Source organism: Protomyctophum bolini (genome assembly GCF_963924005.1).
Source record: "Protomyctophum bolini genome assembly, chromosome: 18".
In the NCBI taxonomy this organism is placed as follows: domain Eukaryota; kingdom Metazoa; phylum Chordata; class Actinopteri; order Myctophiformes; family Myctophidae; genus Protomyctophum; species Protomyctophum bolini.
In genome coordinates, this window is record NC_137879.1 from 18,906,660 (window position 1) to 18,934,601 (window position 27,942).

General features: G+C 41.8%; 1 protein-coding gene across 1 annotated transcript; it reads left to right on the forward strand.

The window, feature by feature from the left end:
* The first annotated feature begins 909 nt into the window (after positions 1 to 909).
* On the forward strand, positions 910 to 27,679 carry lmf1 (lipase maturation factor 1). Its single transcript, XM_080788887.1, has 11 exons — positions 910 to 1,137; positions 1,671 to 1,980; positions 2,104 to 2,114; positions 3,111 to 3,259; positions 14,961 to 15,026; positions 20,219 to 20,386; positions 20,489 to 20,669; positions 22,768 to 22,921; positions 23,929 to 24,112; positions 24,820 to 24,932; positions 25,763 to 27,679. The coding sequence occupies exons 1-11, from the start codon at positions 912 to 914 to the stop codon at positions 25,947 to 25,949; spliced, it is 1,749 nt and encodes a 582-aa protein (XP_080645013.1). The 5' UTR covers positions 910 to 911; the 3' UTR covers positions 25,950 to 27,679.
* The last annotated feature ends 263 nt before the right edge of the window (positions 27,680 to 27,942 follow it).

Below are 27,942 nucleotides of genomic sequence, written 5' to 3' on the forward strand. Positions count from 1 at the left end.
ACTGCACCCCATGTTAGTTACGCATTAATTACCCTCGAGTCCTCACCTATCTTGCTAAATCAGTATCTCGCCACTCAATACTTCACTCACCTCAGGTGAGTCACCTGTTCATCATTAGTGCACTGCTTTATATCCTAGGCATACTCGCCTCTTTCAGGTACGTAGCATTGTTTCACTTCACTTAATTGTAGGAGAGATAAACGTTTGACACCTGCGCTGTAAAGGCCTATAGTTGCATCCATTCCTGCTTCTGAAATCGGAGTATGTCATCAATACAAGTAATACTTATGAGTTCCCTTAATTCCCTCTGGTCTCTGTTTTCTCAAACGGGCCCGCCTACTTTAACAATTTATCATTTAAATGAAACTTCACAAATAGCGAACTGAACTGGCTCACTCAACCAATCAGATGATGCCCTAGGCCGACAGGTGCACTCGCCTATTATTTTGCATTACACAGTGCGCACTGCGCTCAGTGCTGAATTCCGAGCAAACCAATATTATACATTATATCGCCTCTATTCTCCATATGCAGACCAAGAGAGGCAACAGGACATTGCTTTACGGAAAACGAGTGCCTCCAAACTCTGATGGAAACATGGCCGTGGTCAGCAAATGCCAAATGGGCAAGGGGCAATTAGATTGCTCTGGGTGCACTCACTGCGCTGTAACCTCGCGTCAACAGGAGGAAAGGTGCACTGTAAGCATAACAACATATTTTACTGCATTATAACATTGTTGTATTAATTGCTCGTTTTAAATATATATATTTGTGTTTTTGTTTCCTTCTTTACTTGCTTCCACCGATAGTTAGGCTATAGTTTATTTAAAAAAGAAAGAAAAAAGAAAGAAATAAACAGCGCTTACCTCATTTGTTTTGTCACGTGACCGTCACACATGCAACTGTCAAACATGGCGACCGCCAGTGACAGTCCAGAGCAGAGTTCAGAGAGCTCGCTGAGAAAAAGACGTGTAAATACTTCTAAGACAGCGGAAAATGTGTGTGAGAACAACGAAGAGGATGGAGGGGACAACACAGCCAAATGCGACGAGAAAGAGAAGAGGCTTCCTTCGTTGCAAACTGGGACATATTGGCTCACTCGGATTGTGCTGCTACGCTCAATTGCGTTCATTTACTGTGAGTAACTAATACTAACTACTGTAAATGTAAGTTTACTGTTTTCAGCTGGTAACAACTGAACTGGTAATAGCCAGGGCTTCCAGCATTGGACTGTGAGAATCCAGGAGTTAGTGAATTGTGGCAGATAGGAGTTTGAATTGATACTAACTTTTATCAGACTTGCTTTACTAGCATTCAGCATTGGATCATTCAATGCTATAGTCCCAATGCTAGTACCCATCCAATTTGGATCCATTCATTATTTAAGTGGACATCCATATGATAGTATTAGCAATTTTAGCATGCATTCCCAGGCGGGGGTCCTCCCCCCAACACATTGTAACATAGCAGTTGTAAGTTCCTGTGTCCAGGAGAAATGACAATGCAGGAGTCCTGCAGGAGATGTGGTCAAAATGTGTTGGCAACCCTGGTACTAGCTGGTTATAGCTGGTAATAGTGACAGATTTGTCGTTGCAGAATTTAATTAATCAATAGCACTGTCTGATGATTTACCGTTTCTCTCCCATTATCCCCTGTCTGCTTTTGTCCAGTTGTAGCATTTGGTGTTGCCTACAACCAAAATACGCAGCTGATAGGCGAACAAGGCCTGATGCCCTGCAAGGACTACCTCAACAGTGTCAAACGCTATCTGGGGGGGAAAATAGGCATGGCAGCACTGGCATACACCCCGTCTCTCCTGTGGTTCATGGACTGGAACTATATGGATGCCAACTTGGATGGCATCGCACTATGTGGGCTGGCACTGTCAGGGTTTGTCCTGGCAACTGGAATGGCCAATATGGTGATCATGGCGACGTTATGGATTCTCTATCACTCCCTAGTCAGCGTGGGACAGCTGTGGTGAGTTCAAGGAAGCATATATTATATACAGTGTTTAAGTACTATTATTAGATGTGTCATTCTGTAGCCTCCTCAGGTTCAATATTATAGCCTCCTTCATCCCCTCTTTCTTTCTCTTTCTAGGTACTCCTTTGGTAAGTGAACCTCACTCACACGCCTATCAGTGATCAAGAAAGATAAGTTATATTTTATTGTTTCTCATCAGGAAATTGAACCATCCTAGGTAGTAGCTACTGGGGGCAGTGGGCAACCACTGAGCACCAGCTCCACCTCTAAGGCCAGAGCGTTTGAACCCAGAACTTCCTTGATGTGAGGCAACAGTGCTAAACACTGAGCCACCGTGATTGGCTTATGAATCTTCTCTTTGTGTCTGTTTGCTAGTACTGTCATCTGAATCTTCTTAATAGATGTCACTTGAATTAATTAATGAATGCACTCTTCCACCCACACACATGATTACAAGGGCAGAACAGAACGATTATGAAAATCCATCAAAATAAGGTAGTGTTGCAGGTTCACATGTTTATAGAATATTTGTAGTTTTTTCTGTATTGTGGTTATTAGGCTACTTGTTGCTTCAATTCTGTACTAAACCACTACATTTACTTGAATCTAATTGTAATGGGAAGGAAAAAAGGGGGGAAAAGAAGAAATTGTATACAAAATCCAAATTGCAGTATCAGCTACTCTAAGCTGCAACAGGCCACATAGTTTAGGGAGAGCATAAGTATAGGGAGAGAGTATACAGTAAATAGAACATTACTGTTTATTGATACTTGGTGATTCCTGAAGTGTACTCCATATATGTAATAGTAGTAAATTGTCTTGCATGTAATCACAGATTGAGAGGTACTGGGTAGACAGCTGGATAGACTGAGTTCTGGCATAGATAAACGGCAAGGTCAATGCGAGCTTGTTGATTGGTTAATGGTGCCTTGGCGTGAGAGACGCCAGTCTGATGTCTGACAGTTATAATTGTGGTCAATTTCTGGCTTTCCCTTCCTTTCTCTCTCTCTCTCTCTCTCTCTCTGCCTTCTCACTTGTTCTCTTAACTTCTCTTTATTAACTTCTCTGTATTATCTATTGTATTCTCCTTTCTGCCCTCTTGCTTCTCTTTGTCTCTCCTCCAGGTTGGGAGAGTCAGCTGTTGGAGACAGGTTTTTTGGCCATCTTCCTGTGTCCACTGTGGTGTTTGTCCCAGGTCCCACGTCGCTGTCCCCCCTCCCTCATCTCCATCTGGACCTTCAGGTGGCTCATTGTCCGCATCATGTTGGGAGCTGTGAGTAACATGCACACATTAGGATATTTTGTAGGCTTTGAACATTTGATGGTATTTACAAATTAACCTTTGGTTATTTTTTATTTTGTTTAATTTTATTTTATTTTATTCATTTAGACATATTGGGGCTGACAGAGAAGTCCATGTTCCTTGATAATGGATGGAGACATTTCCATTTCTAATCGTCATTTGTTGATACTCGCCACTTATACATCTTTAAATGTAGGCTTCCGTGTCATTAGCAAAACTTTGATAGTGATGCTATTGCTAAGATACCAACTAGCGGTCTGTACTAAATCCCCCTCTATATGATGGCATTCAGTTCAGCATGTGGTGGCACTTTAGCTATAACTTTTGGTCATCTCCCAAAGTGAAAATATGGTATTAGCTTTTACTGATTGATCAGGACCAATGAAGCTATGAAGCTTGCACTGCTTGGTCAGTTTACATTTCTTCCATAGGGATTATATGGCAGTGTTTAAGTCGTTAAGCAGAAAAGGTGTAGATACAGAAACTCATACTCACACACAACTGAATTCACCTTGCATGCCAAGTTTGCCAACATGAAGAAGCAAACATTCAGTCCCACTTGTTTGTCGTCTCCATTTCCTTTGGAGTGGTCTTCCACTAACACTCTAGACAACATTTGGAAATTCAAATCAGTGGTCAGTAAGGCAACATGTCTCAGTCTTTGGCAGGTTTGATGGTGGTGCCAATTGCACTGGTTAGCAAAATTCCAACAGGGGCCCAGGGCGCCTGCTGGCCTAGCGGTCCACATATATGTTCTGGCCTGACAGCACTTTGCGTGTTCGAATCCCGTTCATGAAAACCTTTGCTGGCAATAAAGGAAGAAAAGCCTCAAACTGTTTTTTAGGGGGCCCTGGGAGGCACCTCCTTCTATTTTGCATTCTATTAACATTAAACAACCACTAACAAATCCTCACACCTACTACTTTGAAAACCAATCCTATTTTTTCCTGAATTGTTTCCACCCAGTTTTAGCCCCTACACTGCATTTAGATATCACATTTCAGTAGGCAGAGAGCTCTAATCATTTGACCGTGCAAGATTAGTTATTGCCTGTTAGTTAGTATGAATAAAGTTGTCATCCATTTATCCTCCACATGTCCTCCATTAGTACTGCTAACAATGTCCTTAATGTCACTGTAGAATTAAATGCACAATAAAATAAACTGCACAATAAAAGTGTTGTTCTCTCAATCCACTAGTTTCTAAACACTTAATTGTAAGTGTAGCTGACAATAAAGCAAAACATTTATTTGTTTCATTTCCCAAGCTTGTATCCACTATAAAGTGTCTTTGACCCTTTCTCAATCTGTATATCTTTTAACTCCATACTTCACTCCTCGAGTGTATACAACTGTCAAGGACTAATCCATTTCCCCTGAAACACAAAGTCATTACTTCATATTAAAACCAGAAAGAAGTCTAGGAATCCCATTAGACATTATTGTGGCTTAAAAGCAATTCCTTGAATTTAATAGCTGGGTAGCCTGGGTTATTTTATTGTGGTACCAGTCTGCCAGTTGTTTCTTTTATAGATTGATTGGAAGCATACATTCCTTAGAATTTTGATGGTTGGATACAATTCAGCTTGATTGTTGCTAGCTACAGACCCAATTCACATGCAGATGTAGCCATTGCAGCAGTCTAACTATGCACAGCACGCTTCAATCAGTGCAGTACTTTTACTCCATCGCCAAAAAGATTTGGTCAGAGCAGATTTTATCTCATTTTGGTCTCCACCAGGCCGTCCGTCCGTCAGCTAATCTCTGGCACCGTTGGCTTGATCTATGGCAGAGCTGAACCTCTGCCCCAACGTTTTCACATGGGCCTGTTTTAGCGCCACCAGGAGGCAGATTTTTGCAAAACACATTTTTTGACAGTACACCTACAGATTTTGAGCAAACGTCACGCAACTTGGTACACAGTCTCTATATAGCCATTAAACGAAACGGTTCTGAGATTTTTCATACTCTATCCTGATTGGCTAAGATTGGCTCCAATGTTCGCCAGAGTGCTCCATTTTGAACAAAATGCAGCAAATCATGAACACATCGTGTGATTTCCATGGTGCTATATAACTGGCCTATTCAGAGTTTTTACTTACTAGAGCGGTGCCCATGGGGCCTCTACAGTCTACAGCGGTGCACGTTGGGCACTGGCCTACTTGGAACAAGTTGGAAATGCATGCACCACCCAGATATTATGTCTGTGTCCCTTTTATGCCCATATATGGAGTTCTTTGTCAGGCATGCCCAAATATGGAGTATATGCAGATGTAAGTGGATTACACACAGACAGACAGATGTACACAGAGACTTGGTGCATTTATAGATAATGGGCCTGATTCACAACGGCGTTTACGGTGATAACATGACGTGAAGCTAGCGGAAAGGCATTTACGTGGATTTCCCACATTAATTTGGAATTCATGGAAATGGCCGTGAACTTGACGCTCACGTACGTTGGTCGGAAACTCCGTCAATTCCCACGGGACGTCTTTAGGTGGCGGAGACGGCCCAGACGGGAGACATTTGCGGAAGCATACACGTGAGATTTATTCAGAAGGCTTTAGTCTTCATGCTGAATCAATAAATTGTTCCCAAATCTCAGATAAAATATGTAGGCATGTGTCCCCATGACATATTGGTCGATCAGCACAAAATAAATGATAGCCTATATAATAAAAGCTGAGTGCACTTGTATGCCTAAATGCATGCATTTCCCCATACAGAAACTGCCCCTGCAAGCCCGACACCTTTTTATTTATTCATTAGGATATTACTATAGCATGCGCGATTGCGCTTCTCACTTGACAGCTTTCTACTCGCAGTGCAACGCGTTGTGAGCTTGTAGATCGGCTCTCGCGCATGTTAAAAAACAAACTCACAATTATAATAAGAACACATAGGCTTATCTGCATTCTGCACTACGAATCCAACATTGTTTAGTGTAGTAATGCCTGCAGTAGGCGGCAGGCCTATTGAAATTGTTTTGTTACGGAGCTCCGTGAGTCAGTTGACTGTCGGTCGGTGTGTGTGTGTGTGTGTGTGTGTGTGTGTGGGGTGGGGGGGGGGGGCAGACAGCAGCGTGCTGCCGATCCGATTCACATTGGAAAATGAATGGGCTATATAGCCCTGTATAAAAAATAGAAGACCACATTAGCCTGGGAGGCGGCCTTTTTTCCGACAGCATTCTAGCCGACGGGGCAACGGTCCGCTCCGCAGCTCCACATGCGCTGCTCCCGTGCTTGCAAATATGAAGGACAGACTTTATAATCATGTATTGATATTGATCACATGCATGGATGCCACACACAGAATAGTTTAACTCACTGGCTAAACTCACTGGATTATAATTTCTTAAATTCTTCAGACAAGAGGATCCCAATTATTCACTTATGAATGTATAGGCTTGTACTGTTCTTTATCGCGCAAGCCATGCCCCCCTCCCTCTCTCCTCTCTCTCTCTCTCTCTCTCTCTCTCTCTCTCTCAAAAGACGACTTTTGCATTGACATATATCCGATATTTTAAATATCGGAATAATCGGATAGGATAGCCTATGTTTTACCTCTGACTGCAAAGTGCAAAGGTATGAGTGCAGCACCCGCCTTGGTCCCGAACTTAATTAAATAAATTATAATTATATTGTTTCAGCAGCGGAGCACGCACCGTTGTGGACATATTAATAGAGTGCGGGCTATATTCATGCATTGACCGCGGCTATGAAGCCGCATAGTCTGCGGCTGCAAAGCCTTTTTTCTTTTTTTGACAGACCAAACTGCTGTCTGCTGAGTCATGCTTGAAGCCTTTTATGGTGCGATATGGGGCGTGGATCAATGCAAATGAGGTTGTCGGGTGCTTTTCCGATCACTTTGCACCCACTGCATTCAGTATGACATACACCTGCGATACGCCAGCGCACCTGTGGTACACACCGCTCTCTGAATAACACGTCATCTCAACGTAGCTTGATCGGACGGATAAATACGATATCTGTTTCCGCCACAGTGTAACGGTGGCGGATTTCTTTTTAATGAATCAGGCCCAATAAGTTAGATAACTACACTGATCAGTGTAAAACTCTGTATGCACACTCAAGGCCAAGGAAAAAGCTTTTCATATGTATTTTTCACATTCTTTATAGCGCCACCAGGCGGCCGACTTATGTAAAAAACATTTCTTTCGGTACACATGATCTCTATAGTCATGTGATAAAGACCGGTCTGTTTTATTTCTCATTCCATCTTGAGTGGCACATTTTGTACAAATTCCCACAAATCATGAATGCAGTGTCTGATTGCAGTGAAACTGTGCAGTGTGCACATACAGTAACCGCAAGCACGGGAGCAGTGCATGTTCGCCAACCTTAATGCATGACTTGCATGTTCGAACTAATGGGACTTCGGATCTATGGGCAGTCGGATCTATGGGCAGTCCCCTATTCCCACTAGTTAACTAACTTAATAGTTAGTTAACCCAGGGTCCCCCACTCCTCCAGGGCCTTATTCTACTGTAGGCCGTCTCAGTTTTCCCCTCTATAACAAATCTCCATGCCAAAAATAACCAATTTACAAGCTCACAATGCGTTGCGTGGTGGGCTTGTAGATCTACTATTTTTGGCAAATGTTTGACCCAGAATAGCGACACTAGGGTTCATGTGGTTAAACCATTGGAAGCCATAAGGAATGGTCTGGTAATTAACTGGAGGATTGTCTTGAGTTTTGTGTTATACCTCTATTGAATCAAGAACGAAATGCCTGCAATAATCAATGCAGGATGGATGCAGGGAATTCATGAAGAGGAACGTATACAGAGGCTGCCAGATTGTTTGTAATGTGCTTCTCCACCAATATAAACTTTTCTCGTACATTTATCATGGTTGGTCAAAATATTTTATGAGAGCCCTTGAAAGTTCTCTTTGTTCGAAACTCTAATGTTAGACCTTGTTTTGATCTGTGATGTTAAAATGGGATTTCTCATCACAGGGACTCTACGTAAAACCCCTGAAGTGCAATACAGTACCGACAGTACAGACCTTTGCCGCGATCTCTCAGTGTCTGAGCCATCCTCGTCATGGCCATCTTCTATCTGTCAGTGTGTGGTTCACCACACACTGACTGCTATAGTTTCTCCTTGCAAACTTGCCCTGCTGCTCACTTCAAAGCACTCCTCAGTAGTATTAACCTTGTGGAATGGGAATGAGTGATTGTCAGTGCATAAGTTAAGTATAAAGTGAGCATGAGTTCATCCTCTGTGCTTGTTGAGTGTTTATAGATTTTTTTTGTTTTAAAGGACAGTGGCCGATCAACCTCCCTTTGTCTGTACAGTTGCAAAACTGAGAGAGTAATTTTAGGGGAATGCTCTGAAGGAATTTGATCGTAGTTCAGCAGGGAGTATAATGTGTGTTTGGAGGTGAAGGTCCTAACCGCATCGTGGACTTTCTTTAAAGAAAAAAGGGTAGTCCACTCCCCTACAGTGCTTTTTTTTTTTTCTTTTTCTTTTTTTAGGAGTGCAGAGGAAGGGAATCACAGTGTGAAGAAACCGTGACGAAAGTTAGAAAAAAGGGAGTGACACACAACACAGGTCAACACTCAACAGCTGGATCTACTGTAAACCCACAACATAGCGAGAGACTCTTCAGCCCCTCGAGCACTTCCCTTTTGTGAAACTCATCTTGTGTTTCATCTTTCTGTGACATGGTAACTCATTATAACATCAGTAACAGCAAGCCATCAGGTGATGGGGCGATGAGGAATGCCGCTAATAGGAGGTAATGGGAAGACAGTGTCGGCATTTAAAGTATGAAACACAATTAGGACTGTGCATGACAGGGCAAGGAACGGCCAGGACTTCGGCCCACAGCTGCTCTGCAGTAAGTTGCATCGTGTTGTGTCGAAACAAATTTGCATTTATGCTTTGAGCTTAACATTTCACTCGGAGCAATAAACAATGAGTGAACAAGTCTCTCAAGGTCACCGATAGAATTCACACACTGTTGCAGGTCTCAAACCTGAGATTCAACAGCTGCCAACTAACGCTTATTCAAGGTTGTTCAACATAGTGCAAGTACTGTAGCAAAAACTATGGCCTTGCACAAGCTGTTATCAAGCCTAATAGTTCATTTTCCTCATAGACTTTTCAAAGAATATTTATTTAAAGACGTTTACGCTGCGGACAAAGCCAACTCGAGTTGTGACAAATCATGACAATAAACACAATGTTTTGGGCAGATCAAATAATTAGAAAGAAGAAGAAAAAGGCAGGTTACAACACTTTTTGTTGTTTTTCTTCTTACAAATTATTTGATTGGCCCAAAACATTGTGTTTATTGTCATGATTTGTCACAACTCGAGTTGGCTTTGTCCGCAGCGTAAATGTCTTTAAATAAATACTTTTTGAAAAGTCTATGAGGAAAATGAACAGGGAATTATTTTCCGGGTCTGGAAAGGGGGCCGGACTGCGACGCTCTATACTAGCCCTTTGTTTTTCATTTCATGTGAAATTAGAGAATCATTGCGCCTACGTCTTGTTTACAATATTTATCCACACTGGATGTATTACCATTAGCAATGTGGTTTTTTATAAGAGAAAGGTGTTTTCCATCCTGTTATTACTTATCTTTTTACAAATCGCTTTAAAACAAGGCTGATACTCTCCAGTACCTTCCATCATTTGTGGGGGCTACTTGTAGAATTTTTTTTTTTTTTATGTATTCTACACCAAATCTCTTTGCCAAATGTTCACATGCATATGCCCATTCCAAGTTTGTTCAACCCAGTGCAACGACTGTAACAAAAACTACATGCAAGCACAAGCTTTTATTTGGCCTAATAATATATCCATGCTTTTTTTTCTTTTTTTTAAGTAATCAGAGAATTTATACAATACTCTGTAGAATGCAGTCAATCCAGCAAATGTGAATGTCTTGTAAAGTCTTCATTCCATAAAGCATGAAATACCTGGTCATCCCATTTCGATCCTGTTTATGGGTTAGGGTTAAGAGAAGTGTCTCCTAGCAGGCCTGTCTTTATCTCCTTGTCACTGCAGATGATCATTTTAAAGTACACTGGCACAACTGGAACAACTATCTCCAAGTTGGCTCTGTGTCCTCCATTGTCTCAGAATTGTTGATCACGCCTCAGGGCAATGTTGGAACTTATAAAACGGCTATTGTTTTCTGAAAGGCCTAACCGATTATATCGGTGTGGCATTGTGCATTGGATATCCAGAGAAATAGAAGTATAAATGTGTCTTCCATCCGAAACAGACTGACAAGACCAATATGAAATAGTTTTTTAACATCTTCACAAAAGAAAGTGAGAGCTATTCTGATTTACACTCACTTTGGCCCTTGTTTTTAATAGTGCTATGGCATCATGGTTGGACAGAGATAATTTCAGTTCTGAAAAAAAGGAAAGAAAACTATGTTGGTAATGCAGTTGATCGCATCTTGTGGCCAACCCCTTTGTTCAGCACTCTGGATCTTTGTTAGTTTTTATAAGTTTCATGTTAAGAACATTGGCTTCAGTTGAACTGGATCATATCTGTCTCTCTGCTGCCAGAGGGAACTGTTCTCAAATCCTCCTGCCAGCAGCTGAAAAGGTATGTTTGATACAGAGTCTGGGGTCTTGTTGTGGATTTGGACAGCAGCACCGTGAGAATATCATGTTGAGATCAGATCAGAGCAGATCATTTCTGAATGCCAGTGGGCAGCCCACTACCACTTGTACTTTATTTTTATTATTGAAGTATAGTAGGAAAAGCTTAGAGAGAGGGAGGGGATCTTGGAAGAAAACTCTGCAGGATGCAGTCCTAAGCCAGCAGCGGCACGAATAATTCCAGACAGATATGAGCTTTCTAACCGTTCAGCCATTGATGGACACAATCAGAGCATTTTGAATGCTCTGATTGGACTTTGGGATATTATGTTCCATGTCAGTGTTAGGAAGTTATACAGAGCTCTGCTGGCAAGGTGATTTAATTAGGTTGTACTTTTCCGTTTGCTGTTTCAATTTTTGACCTGGACCTACATTGAAATAGAAATACTGTGAATGTTTTTGTGGTGTTATGTTTTCGCTGGCATAGCGGTCCGGGCACCTAGGCTACGATGTAGCCTGACCACATGTCGGGTTCAAGTCCCAATGCCCTCCCCATCTCTCTCTCTCCCCATTAGTTTATAGTGTCTGAGCCAATCGGCTTATTTTTTCTTACACAAATTCCCATTGACAATGAATGGAGAATTTTACGTCATAGTGGCTGAGCAAATAGGCATAGTGTCTATTTTTGTCCTACACAAACATTAAATTCCCTTTGACAATGAATGGCGAATTTTACATCATAGTGTCTGACCAAATAGGCATAGTGTCTATTTTACATCATAATGATGTCCGATGATAAGAGCGCCCCCCACTTCACACGGGTGCAGCCTATAAGTCTGTTTGTCAGGGGTCTGCATTGAACAAGCCGCTTTTCTTTCTTTATTTTATTTTTTGTAAGATTCGTTTTAGGCTTTTCTGCCTTTATTGATGGTTACAAGTGAAGATACAGTGCATAATGTGGCATGAGCCTGGAATCATGGTCAGGATTTTGTTTCTATTATGGTGACAAATGTCATGCAAGGCAAATACCATGCATTTGTTATGCCTTGAGGAAGAGGATGGCGATAAAGTTTGTTAGGATCTTAAAAATCTATTGTCTAGCATTCTTTAATTATTTTAACAAGATGCATCTTCTGGGGTCATATAGAGGTTTGTTTCTAATCAATTTATCTCACTAAAAACATTTCTCTACACAGAAGATGAAGAGCCATGTTCATTCCAATGGGATGAACTAAGGATTGCAATCGATAACACTCAGCATCTCATGACTGAATTGGATTATCATCGTCTTGGCCTTAAAACATTGTAACACTCCAAATATCCTATTTAAATTTAGTTAGCGAAGTGGAACTGAGGATGATTTCTATTCTGCAGTCCCAGCCAGCCTCGTGACCAGCAGATGTGTCAATATTGACAATCTTGTGTCCTGGTTGGAAAAACACCCGATGAAACCCATACTGGAGTATGAAAGTACTGATTCTATTTCTGGTCCTCTAAGTGAAGATTCCTACATTTATACTTGTTCAGAGGGAATTCGAATGCGTGAATAAATAGGTAAAGCCTTCAGCGTTTTTGCTCAGTGACTTTCCAGCAGGACATTGTGTCTGGTTTGGACCTGTGACCTGTGCCCACACTATTATGACTGTGGCATCAAATTGTTATTCTTTGTTCATGGCATTTACACCAAAACACCTTGCTGCCCTGATTCATTGTGGTGTTCTAGAATTGTACAGTATGTGCAATCAGAACTCTGCCTTAGGCCAGCATTGACAGTAAACAGACCAGAACAATGTCTGGAAAGTTTATATGGGTTTTCTTTCCCTTTTCTGTTTTTTCACGTGTATAATTTAACTGAATGGATCTTTTGGTTCTCATATCAGCAGATTTGTATGGATCTTTCATGGACAAAATCAAGTTCAAGTTGTTGCATTTGTCATTCAGCCATGGAAATACAAATGAACGATAACACTCTCCACGCCCATTGATTGCTGTTGCTTGGTTTGACAAAAATCCTCTCCATCCACTACCATTGGAAAAAAACATGTTTTTCAGTTGCCTCGTATTGATGTTTATGTATATTTTAAACTTGGCCACAGTAAATAGGAACATGTGGGTTGCAGTATAGTGACTGGGAATAACTAGCTTTTCCCCCCAAAAAAACTGGACACAAAATTATTTCCAAACAACCAGAAACTGGCAGAACCAAGGCAGAACAAGGTGGACGGAGCCTTCTGGTTTATCTGTCAGAGACAGACCAGCAATCGTGCAAGTGGTGAGACGATGTGCCTCAGATGTAGAATGCATGAATACATGAATGACAGTAGCGCTGTGCATGGGGCACATAAAAACCTACTGTAAAATGTTAATTTAAAGTTAAATTGCACATCTCTCTCACTCCTCACATTGTTATTTTTACTAGAAGGAGAATGAATTGAGTCATATTAGTACTGTAGGAAATATGGCAGGGAGACACCCTGACACCCTGGATTCGAGAAAATACTCTGTTGGTATTCATTCTGCCAACAGTATGGGTCCGGTGACGTCACCATGTCTTTACTCTTTACTCTAACTATACTGTTGAAATGGACTGGTCCAAACTGACATGCGGTAATAGTTTCCACGATTAGTTGATGGGAACTGGAGAGGAGGGAAAGTAAAATGATTCAGAAAAGGGAGGGAGACGGGAGAGAATAGAGAGGAACAGGTTAGCAGCAATGGGGTGGGTTCGGAAATGGGGAGATGGGGATGAGGGGAGAAGAAAGGAGAGTCATGGGGGAGATGAGAAGGAAGGAGGGGAGAAATTGGCTTAGGGTTGAGTCGAGGACTGAGAATGGAGGGAAGTGAAGATGGAGAGGCTGGGGTAAGGGGGGGAGGAGGGGAGAAGCAGCAGTAGCTTCCTTATTAACGGAATCACATTTTTCCTAGCCTTATTGGATTACATGTAATGTCACTGAAATGCAAGAATGCTCAGTGATAAACAGTTTGTTGCTCATGAATTTGCCCGGAATGACCGTCACCACCCTCACTTTTTTTTCCTTCTTTTATTCAATACAATCTTTCTCTTATGTTTGGATAAACCACCTTGCTCAAGTACTTGAAAAGCGTTTATCTCTCACAATAACCTCTTTTTCTTTGGCAGAACTGGATTTCTTCTACTTTTAACAGATGCCGTTTTGAGTGTTTTTTTTTCTCTGTAATTGCATTTACATTTACCTTTTTAGCCATTTAGCTGATTGCTTTTATCCTGACCACAAATGCAATTATACAATCAAATATAAAAGCATTTGGGATTGGTTTCTGAACTACTTTGTAAGATACTACTTTAATAGCAAAGAGTTTCACTGGGAAAGCATAAGGCGCACAGAGATTCATGCTACTTTACCCCAGATACTCCCAAAAAGTAACAATGACTTTGAAGTAGACATTTAAAGAAAAAATGTAAAATAAATATAGTCATGGGCTCTTGAAACGGTCGCCAGCTCCTCTTTATATTGGCTCACTTGGGAAGGACCAAATAATAAGATTCGTTTTGAAGTCCAAATGTATTTTTCCATGGTCAATTTTGAACAGGATGTGTGATTTGAATATGGCTGATTTGATAAACTATCTGTAATGTGATTTGGTTATGAAAGATTCACGGTTGTTTATCCTGCGCATGATTTTCAAAATCAAGCCTGTAGAGAGTTACAGGCTAAATGTATATTTCCGATTATCTACTGTATACTTTCTCGTACAGTGGTGCTGCTATTTGCGGTGCACACTGCTATTGTACGATGAAGCATAAACTGGGCATAATAAGTACTTTTTTAACTGCATGATCCTCTTTTAGAAAGTCAGTGTTTGCCTTCTTTTTGCTTTGTTGCTCAGAATGGTGTGGCATCCACTTGGCTCAGAACGAGTTTTATTATGCAAGATAGTAGGTTCTGCAAAGGATAAGCTGAAGAAAATAAATGGTCATAATGCACACAATCCAGAGTAACTGGATGAATGAAGGAAATTTGTACTAGGGAACCTTTTGTACAGTTGTCAAATAGTGTCAGTGCCAATGACTTTTACATTTCCTATACCTTTTCCAGGGTCTCATCAAAATCAGAGGAGACAAATGCTGGAGAGACCTGACCTGCATGGACTATCACTATGAGGTATGTGTTTTCATAGCACATACGTAAGCCACATCATTAGATCACAAAGTCCTTTTGCAGAACATAGTCTAGTATTATTTTTTTATTTGCAGTTTTTGTAACGCATTTTAATCGCATTTATAATGCATTAGTGCGCTGACCTGTGCACTATAGACCCGACCTGCACATCAGCGCATGCATGTTGCAGTGATTGAGTTACGTAAAGTGTTACATTACCTGGTAGTTATAATGCATTATGCTGTTCCATTGAATTTATAATGCATTGACCAGAACTTATAAATTACATTATTATAAGTTATAGTTCTTCATAAACCGTGTTATAAGTTCATGCATAATTAAAAACAAGTGTTATAATGCCTTATTAATGCATTATAATGCATTATAAATGTGGTTTTAAGCCCAACCTTAATATAAAGTCTTACCACAGAGGGTGTCATGATTCTATCTCTTGCATGTGTTTGCATTGAAGAGCGATCAGTGATCAGTGCAGCAATCTGTGAATATATCAAGCAGATGATCTTTACCAATCTCCTGTCTTCCATCTATAAGTAGATTACCTTAACAAACCTCTTCATGAGCCACCAGACCTCATTTCCTCTGTGCCTTCCAGGTGTTCCTGTCTGTTTGACCACAAGTATTCAGAGTTACCCCTGCATCTTGTACAGTAGTATTAGTATGGGGTATATTGATGTACAGTAATGTAAATGCAATGCAAAGATTTCTCCGGGGCTAGTTTTCTTTTTGCGTGACACCATCACCACCACAGAGACCAACCCGGCAGTAAACGGTCTCCCTTAGCCGTTGTCTCCTAAATGATGACAGAAGGGCCACGAAAATCACGTTATCCTGACCGCACCGTGGCAACACATTATGGTAACCGCTGTCTTGGGTTTTCAATAAATCAGCATCTCACACAGGCCGTGTGGTCTTCGCCCTGTCTAATGTTTGTTTTTCCCCACGGGACATTCAACCACATTGAAACCACACCAGCCTGTCTTCCAGAGAGCCGCAGAGCTGGGAAGCTAGAACGACCATGTTCTGTAATTAACACAGACAGGAATACATTGGCTCCTATGGGACTGGAAAGAAGGGGGTGACAAACACACACACACACACACACACACACACACACACACTGCTGGCATAAAACACAGAAAGGCATACCAACATAAAGTGCATATACAGTATATATATAATACAGTACACAAAGGCAGACAAACGTACACTCTCCCAAACTAAACAGGCTGTAATAGACGTGGCTCCTGCGGGGCTGGATTGCTGTTGTGGTTTGGGGATTTTCATGGACCAGCGTGTGACCAAGGGAAGTGATTTTGAAATGATTTACTTGACGTACTGTATCTTCCATCATGCTTAAAACTGTCGCAAAACACAGCCCTGGCATATTAAAGCAATGAGAGGGAGTGGTGATGATGATGCAATATCTATGAGGTGTACAGACTAGGAACCATTAAAGAAATAAAAATGATTAACTAACTAACTGTGGGCACCACAAATGTCAGTTTGGATCCATGGGAATTATCGGCAGGGTTTGGATAATCAGATTGCGGGCTGAAATCATCCATTGTGTAATCAAACGTAATTAGGTGACTCAATGAGTACAAGGGTGGAGGAGAGTCAGTTCTACTTAAAAGTTTAGCTTATTTTGGTTTTTGGTCTGTGCCCTTTTCAGGGTTTTTAATAGGAACAAACTTGTACAGTATGTTACAATATCAAAGCCTATATTTACACGTGGAGTTTGACAGATTATGGTTTCCATTTCATCGTAGTCTCTGATTTAAGAACGTATTGCACTGGTCGTGTGTGTGTGTGTCTCACTATGAGTTGAGTCAGCGCTATGTTTATGTGGTTCATGTCGATATATTTCTGTCCTAACATTGCCTCTGCCTGAGTCTATTGATGCAGACAATGCAAAGAGCATCATGTCTTTGCCCCAACATGCCACATCTATTCATTTTCAGACTCAACAGCAAAGCAAACCCTCCATTTACTCTGTAGTGGTTGACTATCTCTGTTGAGGGTCTCAATGTGTTCTTTCCTCTGCCCTCACATGCTTCTGTAGTGCAGTGTTGTGTAATGAAAGTGTCCTGTATAATCTCAAGTTCATGGGGGTCCGGAGATAGATCTCAACGACTCAACCCTGTCACCGGATGCAGCCTGTTCGGGTTTTGAGTGGCCTTTGGTGCTGATTAAGTATCAATAAAGAGACGGCTAAACAGAGTAACTAAATATTGTTCAGTATTGTGATAATAGACCATACAGTACAGAGAAAGGCAGACTTGTGATGGTGAGAGTACAGAAACACAAGCCAACAGCTTAACTAAACTCTCCAATAAATTAAGTATGGAAGAAGTATTGAAATGTATGGGAGAACTAGGCTGGCATTGGCCATACTGAATCCTGATCAGTAATCACTAATGGGAAACCACATTATGCATAGAACATGTCATCACCTGAGGATATACAATACATATATATTGTATCTTATTTTCTTCGGGCATGTTTTCTTGTAGAACTAACTCCCAACATCCTGCAGCATAATGTAGTGTAGTGTAGTGTACTGTGGACACACAAACAAACACACACACACACACAGCACACACACACACACACACACACACACTGTGTGAATTTTGTTCCCACTTACTGTGCGTGCATACACCCACACACACGCACAAATGGAGCACCGGAAGCCACTGGCGCCAGGTGTGGGCTTATTAAGCTCTCTTGACACACTGTGCTCTTTCAGACCTGTGAAAGAACTACAAATCCCCCTCCCCTACTCCCCCAAACCCGCACATGTGCCACCCTGCTCCACCCTAGGTCTGGGACTGGCTGTGAAGGCCTGTGGAGGTGAACATTTGGCACTGCCACTGTTTGTGTTGGTGTGTTTGTTGTAATGCTAGCTAGATGGGGTTGTTTGGTTATCTGAGGTTACAGGCTCTCTGCCCTGGGCTTTCCAAGGGAGTGGGGGTGATGTTGTGGAACTGGCCGGCTTTTATTCCTTAAATATACATGATGATGATGAGGGCATCGAAGTGTGACGGCTGTCCCTCTTGTTTTTATTTTCACTGCTAATTTTGTTTTTCCAGAGCATAATTGTCAGCTCCTCGCCTAACTTTGTTTGGGTGTACAACTTTCCACCATCACGACGGCTGCAGCCCACTGGGTTCAGATCCTTTATGATTTTAACGATTCAGTTTCCTTAACGATCCCCTCTTAACGGTCTCCTTTAAGGATTCCGATAATAAAAAATGTATACATAATTTTGGCCTTCAATACAATTTCAATCATACTTACTTACTCTGGTTCTGGATCCCAATCATTGCGTAGGGAGACACACACACACACACACACACACACACACACACGCACACAGTTTGTATTTTTGTTTTGTCTTTACATTTGCATGTAGTACAAGAACATGTTCACTCGCACAGTGGCGACGAATTACCTGTACAGTACTGTATGTGCACGTGCTAGGGTGCTAAACCAGAATCAAGCAAATCGTACTGTGGTACGAATTTACAATGAATGTCTTAGGGCTTTTTTATCACACATGACTCAGTCATATGACTTGGGAAAAAGTCACCAAATGCACATTTCAGCACCATGAACAGGAACGGCGCCTATGCACACCCGCACAGACAGACTAATATACATACATTACATGGCATCCACATAAACTTGCTCAAACTCAAGTACAGCACTATGCAAGCCCTGTTGGTCTTATTGATGTTTCCGCAGGACTGCCTCCACCTAAATAAAGTCCCATCTTTATTTAGATGTGGAAATGCCCCTCCACCCCCACACTGTAAATTACTCACCAATCCCCAAGTCTGTGACATGGGTTTTGTGCCAAAGTAAAGTGGCTAACAACATGGCAACTCTCCTTGTCTATGTTTAGAGTATCAATGTCCTCACAGAAGGTGAAAACCTTTCCTAAATTATTATTTGAAATTCTTCAATCTAACCCATTGAAATGTCTCGTTTTTGAGGGGGTCCTCAAATACAGTAATACAAATAATACAAACACACTTAGGCAAAACATTCAATAAAATAACATCAACCAGACGAATACAACAGTCGCCCCCAAAACATGCTCACCCTAAAACATGCTCACCCTGGGTCAACCCCATTTACGATGGGACGGTCAGACCCATGTATGTCTGGTCACCACTCGCACCAGTCAATCTGGCGAGCTCAGAACGTTTGGGCCCGCCAGGTATTTCTGGCCAAAAGAACCTACTCGGCCACGTTTGACGTCTCGGGGGTACTGAGACTGGGGGCGGGGGGCTCACTGTTTTTTGCCTAACTACTTCCTAACTTTAATGTTAGGGGCTGTTCTCACCAATCAGACTTTTTTTGGGTGCGTTTCCAGCACAATACAATAAATAATCTTGTTTCTACACTAAAAGTATTGGGGTGATGATTTAAGATGAGATACAGAGGAAGGGGAAACAGGTTATTCATAGGTTTAAGATGAAAAGTAACAAACCAAACATACAGTACTTCTCAGCTAATGTGACTTGCATAATAGCTATCGCTCACTGACAAAACATGCACAGTTGTGTCGTACGAGCCTGTGCTTCATTAATCAGGGGGCCATTTCACTGCTAAGAATCTCACTGCTTGACCTGGAAGTCAAAGTGTTGCGGAGGAAGGTGTGACCCCAAATTGTCCCTGCATGGAGTCACTCCCATTCCAACTCCCTCTGTGATTTGCGGAGAAGGATGTGGCTGATGGGACCCCCCACTGACATGCTCTGTGTTTCACCACTAAACTGACAACAGATCGCTGTCAGTGGTCACTTCCTCTCCAGTACAATCCCTCGAGAGACAGAGAACTGACACTGACCTCAGAACAGATGTGTGTGTGTGTGTGTGTGTGTGTGTGTGTGTGTGTGTGTGTGTGTGTGTGTGTGTGTGTGTGTGTGTGTGTGTGTGCATGTGTGCGTGCGTGCATGCGCGCTACAGACCACGTCTTGGCCTCTAAAGTTATGTTGGTAAGACATTGTCCCTTTTTTTTTTCTCATTCCCTTCCCCTTTTCCCTCCATTTTCCATTCCTCTCCCACTTTCTTCCCTTAATCCCTCTTCCTTCCCCCCTTTCTCTCCTAAATCTGTCTGTCTGTGTGTGTGTGTCTCTCTCTCTCTCTCTCTCTCTCTCTCTCCAGACCCAGCCGGTGCCTAACCCCATGTCATATTACATGCACCATTCACCATGGTGGTTCCACCGCTTTGAGACTATGTCCAACCACCTGATTGAGCTCATCTTCCCCGTCCTGACCTTCCTGGGCCGCAGGATGTGCATGGTCAATGGAGTCATCCAGATATTGTTCCAGGTATGACTTTTGTTCTCTTTCTACTCTTTCCACCACGAGAGAAACATGACTTAAATGGAAATGGATTGATTACAAATCTACATGGGTACTTATGTTCTCCAGGTGACGCTGATAGTGAGTGGGAACCTCAGCTTCCTAAACTGGCTTACCATCGTTCCCAGTCTGGCCTGTTTTGACGATGCAACACTGGGCTTCCTGTTTGGCTCAGGGAGTGGAGCCAAGAACAAGACCCTGGACATCCAATCCGAGGACATGGACGGACGCACCCCTGAGCCTACCAAAGGTACACACACACACACACACACACACACACACACACACACACACACACCACAATCCTAGCTACAAGACCTCACTTACCATCAACAGTGCTGCTGTGAAGAGTACAACAAGCACTAAGTTCCTGGGGGTGCATATTGCTGATGACCTCAAGTGGTCCACTAACACCTCAGCTCTCGCCAAGAAAGCCCAGAAACACTTATACTTTCTGCGGAGACTGAAAAAAGGGAACTCTCTCTATTATGACATAATTTTTCTCCTTATTAGCAATCTGGGAACCTACTGTAAACTGAATCTGTCTTGAGAGATTACCTTTTTTGAAATACACAGGGTGACTAGACATGTCTAGACATGTCTAGTCACCCACGCCTCCATATATGGTCACGCATCATTACATCACGTCTCCATACAGTATATGGTCACGCATATGTCAGTCTAACATTATCAAACCCTCTACACTCAATACACGCTATTTATGGCCATGAACCCTGGCCATACCTGTTTTTCATTGTGCATTTTTTGGTGAAAGTTGATCCCATGCCAAATCGACAGCACTCGCCCAGCAGTCTGCCGTCACCCAGGCAGATGCGTGCACGCACCGATCTGCCCCAGCAACGCGACCTCCACACTCTCACGGTGGAGACTACCGACATGCGGCGCCGCTGTCTGGCCGACGCCGTCGCTAGCCTGCTTCTCAATTGTGCCGTATTAAGAAGCTCTGTTGTTTCAGCACGACTTTGGTCACTTCTCGCCCTTAGGCGTCTTACTGGTCTTTTTTTTGTGTTTCTCTAGCACCTTAACTAACATGATGTCCATGTATATCATGCACAGTATACTTACTTACTTATGCTCTGCATACGGCATTAGTAATGTTCCTTCACCTATCACGGTCTTTGGCAACCACTTGGGCCTTGCCCCACCAGAGGCAGAGACCCATCTCCAGCAGCTCAGCCTCTACAGCAGGTGATCTTGTTGTCTCGGCCTTGTTTCCTTTTCCCCGGGGGTGACCATCTGAGGGCCACTTTGGAGATCTGCTCTGGGGGCATTTGAAGTACGTGTCTGTCCAGCCCATCTTAGTATACATATGCACAGTATACACATATAGTATGTGTATACATAAATGTATTATTGTTATTTTCATTACAATCCAGTATTATCTCTATTATTATCATCTTGTGTTGTATATTGCATTGCTGCTCTTAGCACATCTCTCTTGCAGAACATGTCACAACAGCATTTTTCTGCTTGTACCCCTCTCGATTCTGGATTTCATTAAAAAGTACAAGATATTGTGGCGACTGGTGAGCAGGCCTTGTGCCCTAGAATAATTGATTGAAGGTCACCAGGGGCTTCTGCACCTCTGGAGTATCTCTGAGTACTTGGACATTCATAGTACGCACAGCAGGAGCAGATGTGTGTAGTTGGCTCAAGCGGGTATTTACTCCAGTCATAGGAGTCATTTGGGTGGGGGAGGTTCTGGCACTTGGACAGCTGCAGAAGCCAGGAGAAGGAGAAAAAGGCGTGTGAGAGAAAGAGCGAGAGAGACAGGTGGAGGCTGTGTGTTTGAGTTCATAATAATCCACAGTTCTGGATGCAGAGTGAAATTGAATGTGATGCAGTTCGCGTTCTTACATTTAATACTGTGGTTAAACATGTGGTAAAAGCAACACTACTGGACCCATTCTAATGGATCCCAACGGACCCATTACTGGCTTTAGTTCTATGTTGGCTTGTATGTAACTGAATATAAAACAGCCTACTAGATTGTATGTAAGGGTGTTTAAGTAATTCTGTTAAACCCTAAAAGTCCATTTGAAAGTGAAATATCAGGTTATGTTGGACTAATGGTTTTAACATACATGGGATGAAGTGTGTGATGAAGTAGCCAGGTGGGTATGATGGAATTAGGAGCCGTCTAGTCAAACATTTGTCAATACCAAAACTAAACCATGATGTCACAGGCTAGGCCTTTTCCTGCTCTGGGAATACTGTGGAGGGAGGAAATATTGTACACTTAAACACAAAACGCTCTCTATGACCATTTCTTCTGTATTCTGTGTGTGTGTGTGTGTGTGTGCGTATGTGCGTGCGTGCACTATCAGGTATGTTGATGCGTCGGGTGGTGAACATATCCCTGGGTGTTCTCATTGGCTGGCTGAGCATTCCTGTCGTGTTGAACCTGTTGAGTTCCAAGCAGGTGATGAACACTTCGTTCGACCCACTGCGCATCGTCAACACCTACGGAGCCTTTGGCAGGTACTATTGTAAGCCCACAAAAGTCGCCTGGGCCTTTGGTCCAGAGAGGACAATTCTCATTGACTGCCCAACACCACCATCTAGTGGTGGCTCAGACCGCCAAGGTTTTAGCCCTATGTGGCCCCTTTAAGAAGCAAGACTGACGAAATTGACGCACTTCCGGGAACACGGAAGCATTTCAGGCGTGCACCCTAGATACATGGTCACAACAGCTAAAACGGTCCAGCGCAGTCGCCAATATTTTTTATTGAGCTCCAAAAACATCAATGTTTTGTATGATCAACTCAATCTGAGCTCAATTCCAATGCAAAGAGTTTTTTTAATCGGCGCTAGGCCGGGACCTGGATGGAATATAACCGATGACGTCACATATGCTAGAAGAAAAATAAATCTGTATAAAACCTTATCTCGTCCAATCTCGTTCTAGGCGATCTGTGATCATTAATTAAAGTCGTCCAATCCTGCCCTTGGCAGAAAAGGAGTTAAGAGATAAATAATAGAAGTACTGAGAGGTGTTAGATTGGCGGAAGAAAGAAGTAAGTCTCTGTAGGGAATTGTTCTTGGAGACAAGACTAAATATTGTCAGGCACAATACATATATAAATATTTTTTATATATATACAGTATATATATATATATATTGTGGTTGTCACAAAATCCCAAGGCACACACTGTTTGGGAACATTTTGGGCGGGAACCCCTTTTGGTGTTAGCATTATGTTATGCTTTAGCTATTGAAAAATAGCAGATCTACAAGCTCATAGCGCGCCACCGAGTGGCGCGCTACGAGCTTGTAGGTCTGCTATTTCAGAAAAATCGAAGAACGACTGACATAGAAACATAGCTTTTTCAGAAAAATGTAGAAGACATTTTTAGAATCTGATCTCAGGTCAAAATGGGTTATTTGACTACAGGCTCTGTAGGACTTGTGTTCAAAGTGCTACTGACCTTGACCTAACACTAACCCTGACCACTACCTTTCCTCCTTTCCGTCCATCCCTCTGCAGCATCACCAAGGAGCGGACGGAGGTGATCTTCCAAGGCACCCTGAGTTCAGATCCCAAGGACTCTGATGCGCTGTGGGAGGAGTACCAGTTCATGTGTAAGCCAGGAGAACTATACCGTCGACCCTGCCTCATCTCCCCCTACCACTACCGACTGGACTGGCTCATGTGGTTCGCAGCTTTCCAGGTGACGAACCACAGTTTTATGTCATATGTTGATTATGTTCTGTCATGAGAGGCAGAAGGTGATGGTGATAGTGGTTTTAGCCAGCAGATGGCTTTGTCGGTTCGTTGTTGGAAAACAATGTGTGAAATTGTTGCTGTTTATTACACAGGCCAGTCCATCATGGCGGACAGTCAAAATGTAAGCATTGCTTAACAAATCAATGATTAAAAAATCACTTATTTGTTAAGCAATGCTTAAAATTAATTGATAAAACAACTCAAATTAAATATTAAAACGGATCAAAAATCCTTAAACCTAGAACACTAAACGAGGGTAATTTTCACCCGGACAATTATATTTTTGTAATTTTCATAATGTTAATGTTTCACCCATGCTCAATAGATGATAGAGTGATAGAGAAAAAGCCCATACACCCAGAATGAGCTTTTTTTCCTCTCTCTTTTTATATAGATATTTTAGCTCTAGGGTTAATTAGCCATAACCTGTTCTTAGTTAATTTAATTCTCATTTAGCAACCCACCCTTAGTCTTGTTTTTGTAACCTTGACACAGATCTGAGCTTAGTTCCTGAACTAAATGTAGTCACTAGAGGGCAGTAGATTAATTGTTATTTTCCCACATGAGCTGAATTGAAAATTTGCCTCAATCTTTTTACTCTCCCAAAGGTCATTGTCTTTACAAATCTATTCCTCTTTCTCTCCTTTACAGACCTATGAGCAGAGTGAATGGGTGATCCATATAGCAGGCCGTCTGCTGTCTAACGATACCACAGTCCTGTCCCTTTTAGACCACAACCCCTTCCAGGGCAGAGAAGCCCCCAGGTAACCAGCAATACAACTAAAGCACACGGCAAAGTCATTTATCTGTATTATTACGAAGAACAAGGCTCAACATACAGTAAGCTGATTAGATTTCTGCTCAGTTATTGTTTATTTAGCTAGTAGGGACACATGCTTGGGTGATTGTGTGTGTGTGTGTGTGTGTGTGTGTGTGTGTGTGTGTGTGTGTGTGTGTGTGTGTGTGTGTGTGTGTGACGTGTGTGCATGTGTGCGTGCGCGCGTGTGCTTATTTACAGGCAAACACAAAAAATTTAAACACAGTTGACCTGGAAACAGTAGCAATGTGTTTGGTATTTAGTGGTTGTGATGTAAAGTTTAAATAACGGGGGTTCTGAGTAACTTGGAAATCATTTTTTAATGAAGTGTAACCAAAATTGTCTTGACTAATCTGGGTAGAAATAAATGTAACGTCAGTTGACAGTCCAGTCCACTCAGCCTTCTAGGAAAGTTAAGATGGAGACAAGGGAGACAGTTCTGGCAGGGTTTGATCCCAGGAAAGGTGGGGTGTATTATTTGGTATTAGACTTTGATGTTAAAAACTTAAAACTGTTGATTGTGCATTTATATAGCGTCTTTATCATGTATGCTTTACAAAGTGCATTACATTAACACAAGACAGCCGCTCTACCTCCTGAGCCACTGCGACCCCACAGCACAGAGTATTTATTATTGTCTGTAGCCCCCTCTGGTGGAATTAAATCTAATGTGTTTTTACTTCAAATTATGTACAGAAAGCATAGACTCTGCTGCCCTCCACTCTCACTCTCTTCACCCTTCTCCTCTTCGCTGCCCCTCTCCTGTCCTCTCCTCAGATGGGTACGTGGACAACACTTCAGGTATAAGTTCAGCCAACCAGGCAGTGCCAGTGCAGTGCAGGGGAAGTGGTGGCTAAGGAAAGAAATTGGTGCTTATTTCCCCGCCCTCGACCTCGAGGGACTCAGGGGCTACTTCAAGTCCAGGAACTGGCCCCACCCACACATACCAACAAACAGGAAGTAACTGACTGGTCAGGTACAGGTTACATATTGAATGAGGGAACTCAACTTAGTCGTCTCAGAGGTGTACTCTTCCAGTATAAAGAAAGGTTATGGAGAGTTCCAAAATATTAAATATTGAATTATGCTGCAAGTTGAACCATTAAAAATAGATTTGAATGGTTGCAAGAAACATTATAAGCGGTTCTTTAGACTACATTCATCATCAAACCCCCTGAGGTTCTTTGGAGTCCCATCATTTTAAAACATCTGAAGAACTGTTTAATCAACTGCAATTTGAATTTACAGAAAAACACTGTATGACAGCTGAGAAGAAGATAAATCTACCTCCACTGCCAACTAAGAGTAGACTGTGAAAATTAAACATTAGATGCATACGTCTTATGCTGTATAACACTGCATGATATTGCCATATTGTGCTTTTCTTTTGCGAAACGGTCAGTTAGCCTATATAATTGTGAGTGATGTGGACAAAGTTGTATAATTTCCAAAAAATGTATCTTTTCACTTAGAAAAGGACTTCAAAATGTGTAGGCCAGGAATTAGCACTTCACTAAGTCCCTCCCCAACCCATCCTTGTCCATTAGCAGCGAAGAAAGCTTGACCTGCATAGCAACCGTTGCTAAACTATTTGGATTGGCATTGGACAATCGCTTTTTGGGGTGGGATTTAGTGAAGGGCTAATTCTGCAAATAATAATCTAGTCTGTTTAGGGAGCTGTGTGAAACGCATATCCTTCAAAAAAAAAAAAAAACAGTGTATTAGGTCTGTATAAGCAGCCCTACAACCATATGGCATGTGGCTGCAGTTGCTTAACGGTATGTATGTACTGTATAAATTATAAATTGTCACTGTCCACACTGACTCAGTACAATGTAATGCAATGTATCATCAAATCACAATACAAGGCCATGGAACTTCATATATTACTGTAGATCTCTAACTCAGTATCAATATGGTGCAATTGGATGGTCAAGGTCAAGAAGGCTTATTAACATAATGTCATACATAACTTCTGAACTTTTACATTATAAAAGGGTGATACAAATTTAATGTGAAAGCTTGTCTCAAGCTGCTGAATTAATAATAATAAAAATATCTGGGACTTATATACTGTCATGGTACTCAGACGCTTTGCATGTGTGGGAGCCACTGCCAGGGGAGGGAACATAATTAAAAGGACAACTTGAAATGAAGTTTCCAATGAGATCCAATGATGTTGAGGTTTGGCATTTTATGATTCAATTAAGCCTGGGCTAGATTTGTCAATCTGCGTACACTTTGTTGAAATCCAAATAAAACTCAATTTAAATATTTTTACATATTAAAAGTTGTCATCGTTGTTACCCAGAACCATTATAAACCATATGGATGTCATCATCATCACATCTGTTTGAACGATAGCCAGACATTTTGTAGAAATGTAATAGGGACTTGGTCCCTAGAACACTAAACACAGGTGATTTTCACCTGGACAATTATATTTTTGTAATTGTCATAATGTTGTTGATGTCTGATGTTTAGTGATAGTGTGATAGAGAAAAATCCCATAAACCCACAATGGACTTATTTTTGTATTTTGTATTTTTTCACTGGACCATTCTCACATGTCCCAGGAATGGGTGGACCAAAGGAGAAGTTCCCAGCTCCATTTCCTTTTTTTCCCTTTTATAATATGCATGTTTATGTGTGAAAAGTCATGATGAAATATTAAAGAAGAGTACCTCAAGTTGCTATACATGTATTGCTGTACTTTGATGGGAAATATTTTCTTTTGTGTTTAGTGATGGTGTGACAAAAAATATGTTTAGTGTTCTAGGGTAAAGGATGCTTTATATATTGCACTCTTATTATCTCAAATGTTTGTGTGTCTCTGGCTGCCTGGCTGGGCCTATTGTAGTAACCAATCAATCAATCTGCCACTAGGGATGATACTAGCGTGTCTAACAAAATGAACAACATCTCAAGGATCAGCGCTTCTCTGGTCATGATTTACC